This window comes from Etheostoma cragini, chromosome 14, assembly GCF_013103735.1.
Source record: "Etheostoma cragini isolate CJK2018 chromosome 14, CSU_Ecrag_1.0, whole genome shotgun sequence".
NCBI lineage: Eukaryota > Metazoa > Chordata > Actinopteri > Perciformes > Percidae > Etheostoma > Etheostoma cragini.
The window spans coordinates 7865751-7871650 of record NC_048420.1 but is presented as its reverse complement, the minus strand read 5'-3'; the positions used below and the strand labels follow the sequence as shown (position 1 = coordinate 7871650).

The 5900-nt window shown below is 42.1% G+C and overlaps 1 protein-coding gene across 1 annotated transcript; it reads right to left on the bottom strand.

Annotated features, from left to right (window-relative positions):
• Positions 1–2899: 2899 nt before the first annotated feature.
• On the bottom strand, positions 2900–5441 carry smim12 (small integral membrane protein 12). Its single transcript, XM_034891734.1, has 2 exons — positions 5198–5441; positions 2900–4180 (listed from the first exon to the last, which is right to left on the bottom strand). The coding sequence occupies exon 2, from the start codon at positions 4150–4152 to the stop codon at positions 3880–3882; it is 273 nt and encodes a 90-aa protein (XP_034747625.1). The 5' UTR covers positions 4153–4180; positions 5198–5441; the 3' UTR covers positions 2900–3879.
• Between the last annotated feature and the right edge of the window lie 459 nt (positions 5442–5900).

The following is a 5900-nucleotide window of genomic DNA, read 5'->3' as shown; positions in this document are numbered from 1 at the left end:
TCGGTTCCCACAGTACTGTCCAGTTCTGGGCCATTGTTATCAGCAGACCTGTCCTCTGATTGTTCCCAGGAGGACACACACACACACCTTTTACACACCTAAACACACCACACACTCCTTGTTAACTTTCAGTATAATTTAGTTGCGCCTCCACTTCTCCATCCTCATTAGATTCAGATGGAAAGTTCCACCAGCTTGAAGTAATTGCCTCTCTGAACATGCACAAGCGGGCTCACCGGAGTGGAGCGGCTCGTTCTGATGGCGAACTTTAGAGGGGAGTACAAGCTGATGACTGCCGATAGCACAGCATTCACCAATCATGTAAATCTGGGCCTCATAATCTTTCCCCAGTTCACTAGCTGGCAGGGTAACGCAGCAGAACGTATACTGGCACTCTGGAAAAGGTTTTCATCCATTAAGAGAGCTCCCGGGGCACGGGAGAGTTGGACCTTTCTGTTTCATTATTAATGACTGGAGTTAAAGTGTCAACAAAATAATTATTAGAGTTCTCTCGAAATGCATGTGAGATGTCACGTGTCCGATTTAAAAAGCTTCATAAAGTTTTCTGACTTTGTAGCGTTTTACGACACCAGTAACTTCTCCGTCTTCAGTCACTGGTTGATTCTTATTAAAGTCTTTGTTTCCTGGCACCATCACTTCTCTTGTTTTAATAACGCGGATGATAAAGATTTTCTCGATTGAATTCTTTATTAACCTTTCCCTCTGTCTGCCTCACCGTCGGGTACAGGCAACATCACCAAAGTGCTCAGCCTCCATGATTATTCTTTCAGAACTACATGTATATATCATCCTAAATAAGCATGCCATACTCTTAATCATGACTTACATTTATCACACAGGGAACGTCACCAGGGTTACTGAGGTATATCACTGTTTTTGTTGGAGTACTATAAACAAATATGTGACTGTACTGATGGACTGTGAGATAAAGTGGTGGAAGCTGCCCTTAAAAGGAGACGTCGATTTTAGCTTCATGTTGTTCTGCTAATGGCCTGTATCAAAAGGAATGTTTCACCTCTATGTTGTTGTAAATGTAGCTCTTTAGTCATAAAACTCAAAGCAATGATAGATAGCACCTAGACCAACATGGAATCTGTATATAAATAGATAAATAAGGTACCCTGGAAATCCAGAGTTCTTGAAAGAGCCCAACTTGAATTTGCTCACTAAATTACTCTGGCATTGAGTAATGCTGCTCATTATCTATGCCCTTGTAGCCGAGCTGCACGAATCACAGCGGTGTATCTGATGTAGGCGGGGCATGAGGCGAGGTAAACTGATGACGACAGTTTAATCCACCAGTCAGCTCTGCTGGTAGCTAAGCGTATGGGGCTCGGATACGTCATCCAGTGTGTTTTTGTGATTGGTCGTCGTGATATCCAATTGAGCGCTGTGAGATTTTCAAATGCTTAGTGCCGCTTTTATTACTCAATGCCAGACCATTAATCTTTTGGATTTGGGTCTGGATTTCCAGGCTGTAGATGAGCAACCCAGTCTCAAAACAGTTTTTCAAATGGTCACATAATTTGGAATTATTGATTTGTGTACAAGTCGCAATTTTCGAATGTCGAATGTGACCCAATTCACAAACTGCCATGACACTGGGCAGCTCTGGGCGACGCAACAATGGGGAAATAAACGCCACACGCAGGACCGTGCCAACAACTCGCGCCGGGACATGATCAGCGGCCTCTGGGGGACGCAACAACGAGATGGACGCCACACGCGGGACGCGAGCCTCAGCCGCAGGGACAACAACAGGAAAATGAAACGACCAACTCCGGCCACGACGCAATGGTTTTGGTTAGGAAGAGAAGAACGCGGAAAGGAAACTGCAGTAGGCGGGACGACCCCGACCACCACGGAGTTTTGGCTTTTCAATAATAATTGCTACCGTAATTGTTCCGTGATCACAATATAGGCTTCTCATTTATATACATTACTTTAAAATCTGTGTTCAACACACAAAAATCACATTAACGTGATGTGTACCTGAATCAACAAAGTAAATAAAGTGAAATTAATGGGCTGAAATAAGATGAGTTATTCACATGCTGTGCAAATACAGATTCACCTTTATTGGGCCTGTTCTTAGAATAGGGCTTATCTAATCCGGACTATAATGATCCTGTTAATTATCATCCGACAAACGGGTTCGGTTGAAGCTGTTAAAGGATTGTTTATTCTGAAATAACGGTGACATGGGTAGCCTCCCCAGCATGCCATGGGGCAATAGATTCATGGGCATGAGTGGCATTTTGTTTGCTCATGCCATGTTACTAGTGTCATTATGAGAGCTCAGTTGGTGGAGCAAGTGTCCATGTGGGAAGATTTCCTCCTCGACGCAGCAGACCAGGGTTCGATTCCAGCCCGCGGCCCTTTGCTGTGTGTCATTCCCCTCTCTCTCCTTGTCATGTCTGTCCTGTCAAATTAAGGCCTAAAATGCCCCCAAAATGTTAAAAGTAAAAAGAAAAAAAAGGGACCACCTCTATTTGAAATAGACTTCATGTACATAGTATACATATAGATCATCTTAAAAACACTTCATCAATAACTAGTTATCTGTGAATGAGCCGATACTTGTGAAGGTTAGGCCTTAGTTAAAGCTAACAGCTGCACAAACATTTTAAGGCAGCGTGGAAGAATTGAAAAATTCCAGACTTTTCAAATGGATTGTTTTTTTCTAATCCTTCATTAATCATACCAGGAGTGGAACACAGTAATTTTCCACACGTCCGATATCAAAAGTGAAATGAGTTGACGTTTCCCCCATTGATTATTGCTTTGTCCAAAGCGTTCCCTGAAAACAATAACGTCCTTGTTGAAGCTGAATGAGCAGAGTCATTACTTCCTTCCTGTGACTTTGATGTTACTTTACGTCCTCGGCTCGGCAGCCGTGTTGTTTCATAATCGAGCGGGATCAGATATATGTTCGGAACTGAATGTAAAACAATGAAGTTGAAATAACAAGTGACAAAAACTGAAACTTTTGCTTTGTTAAAAGAAATCAGTAGCAGGAAGAGGTGATGTCAAAAAGTAAACGTCTAGCCTACACACCGTAGAACGCAGTTTTAGCACATTTCCTTTATTCGTCATATTTGTCAAAGACCATCCAGACTTTCTAAAATGAAAGTTTTATGTAGCTGTTCCAGACAATAGGACTAAGCAGCTTAAACTTCCTGAGAGACCTCCCACACTGTTGGCTTATGTTGTCACATACCATCAAACTTTACACAAGATCAAAAAAATGAAAAAAAAGGACTACAACAAGCACCTGTCTCTCCTTCCTCTGCTTTTATGTTAACCATCACAAGTCCTTTGTCAACATACAGAAATGATTAAAAAGAGAAACACTTTTTGACTGGCTTGGAACATGGAAATGATTTGCATTTTGGCCATCTCTTGCACCATTGGTCCGGGATGTAAAAGCAGGGACACAATAACATTTGTGTCATAAGACCAGAAATAGATATAAATAAAACAGAAAATGACCAATTCGCATTATATACTGTTCATATTTAAGGTGTTTTAATCATAGTGTCTTGGTTTAGTTATTGATCAGTGTACGAACAGTTAATGTACGACATCAATGGATAGGTCAAAGAATCACATACTGCACATATATAAGCTATTTCTGACTTGGTGAAAGACCAAATGCATGTTTTTTGTTAATTACCCTCTAGCTTCTTGTAGCAGATATTTACACAGGCAAGCTGATGCATTAGTGAGGATGTATGGCTGAGGTAAATGGGAAGAATGGGTGCTTTTTTTCCTTTTGGGTCACCCCCGTTTTGCCGCCAATGGATTATCCTCCTGCTGAGAAAGGGTACACGCAAGTCTCTCACACACCCACACAGGTTAGCTCTTTTCCGGTCTGTTCCTGTTCAGAGCTGCTCTAGGTGTGAACTCCAGTTTCTCTTTCAGGCTAAGCACCTGGGTGCTGTCCATGCCCTCTTGTTCCTGCAGCTTCCTGTCCTCCCTCAGTTCCAGGATGCTCTTCTCCTCTCGAGGTTTAGGGGCCCCCCTTATAAACCACTCCAGGTGGTAGCCCACTGCCCCCACCACAAAGGCCACAGGGAAGGTGACATAAGGTGCATAGGTTCGTACCGCTGTCCAAACTAGAGGCCACATGACTGCACTCCACGTCTGCTCCCGGGTGCTACATAGGGGGGGAATAATTAAGCTGTAAGTGTGTTTTATCTTACATTAATGAGTGAGTACAGTGTTCTAGTATGAGGGAAAAGTGAGAGCTATCACACTAAAGTGAATTTATATACTCATGCTGCATTCAAGATGACTGCAACATGAAAGTAGTTACATATATCACTTAACTCTGTGTTTATTCAGATTTCAAACATTAGTAGGGAGAAAATACTATTACACTAGTGAAATAAAAAATAAGTCTTCATTAGACCTGAAAGGAAATCAAATGTTATTACATTTAATTGTGTTGATACCAGAAATTTAGGTACACATAAGTGTGTTGTTATTCATGCCAGGCAGACACCAACATAAAGGCCTATCTGCCCTTCTCGTGCCCTCCTCACCTATTTCCTTAGTTAGCTACAAACAACAACATAGCCTAGAGCTAGCTAGCTTACAAAACTAATGGCGGAATCAACGAGACCAAGGCAAGATAAAAAAAAAGGTAGCTAAAGTCTGAATACAGGTAACGACAGTTTAAAATATTAAAACAGCTGAAACAAGTTGTATAACCGAATGAATTAATCCATTTATTTCTATACGCATAACGTAACGTCAGTCTTCATGTAACCTGCAACCTTCACGCTAAGTTCCTTTGAAGGGGAGTTTAGCTATGGGTTAACACTTACAAGTTAACATTTTGGGATCATTTGCGTTTGTTTGCGGGTTGCTGGTTTGCCGAAATGAAAAACGATTCTTTTCGATTCGGAAAGAGCATTCATTTATGTCCGAAGTCGCATGGTTTACTTTGTACATACAAATCGAAATTAAATGTTCAAATTTGATATGGAGTTTGGCATAGCGTGTGGCTGTCTGACAGTAACTTGAAAAGTAGCTCAGCTGTGACACTCTAAAGCTAAAACTGCACCCGCTACCGTTAGATTTACTAGAACGACGTCTGTGTGGTGTTTATCTTGCTATTATTTTGATGAAGATCTGACGACATTGGTTAAATTCATAAAGCTTAACTCACCTTTGCCGTCAGCACGCTGGTGCAGCAGTGGATTCAGCTACGCAATTTCCGTGCGATTCTTCTTCTTCGTGTTCTATCATTCCGGCAATGTAAACGCTGCTAAGCGTTTCACTGACCTGCACAGGTCAACGTTTGAACTACATTTCATAGACTGTCCCTGTGTCATGCACGAACCATAGACTGAAAAAAAATAGTAGTGTAAAAACAGTCAACAACTGCCTCGGAGATCCGTTGATCAGTTTCTTCCGCCAGTCTAGAACACATGTCTAGGCCCTACAGCCTACATTTATTTGGGCAATGGTGGTCTATAAAAAGTTTAAAGAAGCAAGCTTGTGACCGGGAGGTTGGCGGTTTAATCCCCAGACCAACACAATGAAATGTGGGTGGTTAACGTGAAAGAGAAGTGTCACTTATCCCTTCCTCATAGCCAGCAGTGATGTGCCCTTGAGCAAGGCCTTTAACCCCAACCGCTCCAGTGGAGCTGCTCATTGGCCAGCAGATCGCACTGTGGTTGTATTGGGCAGCTTCCAGGTATGAAGGGGACAGGTTGTCATGGCAAATAGGAATTTGTTCTCATTTGACTTACCTGCATGAATAAAGGTGAAAAACTAAGTCTCACCAGTGACTCTCTCTAGTGACTCCCATCACAAAAGCCAGAAATGTGTTTTCCTACAATTAAGACTAATTTAGCCCACAGTGCCCC

Bases quoted from the DNA above. Each gene is read 5' to 3' on its own strand.
- smim12 (XM_034891734.1), bottom strand. From the start codon at position 4,152: ATGTGGCCTCTAGTTTGGACAGCGGTACGAACCTATGCACCTTATGTC.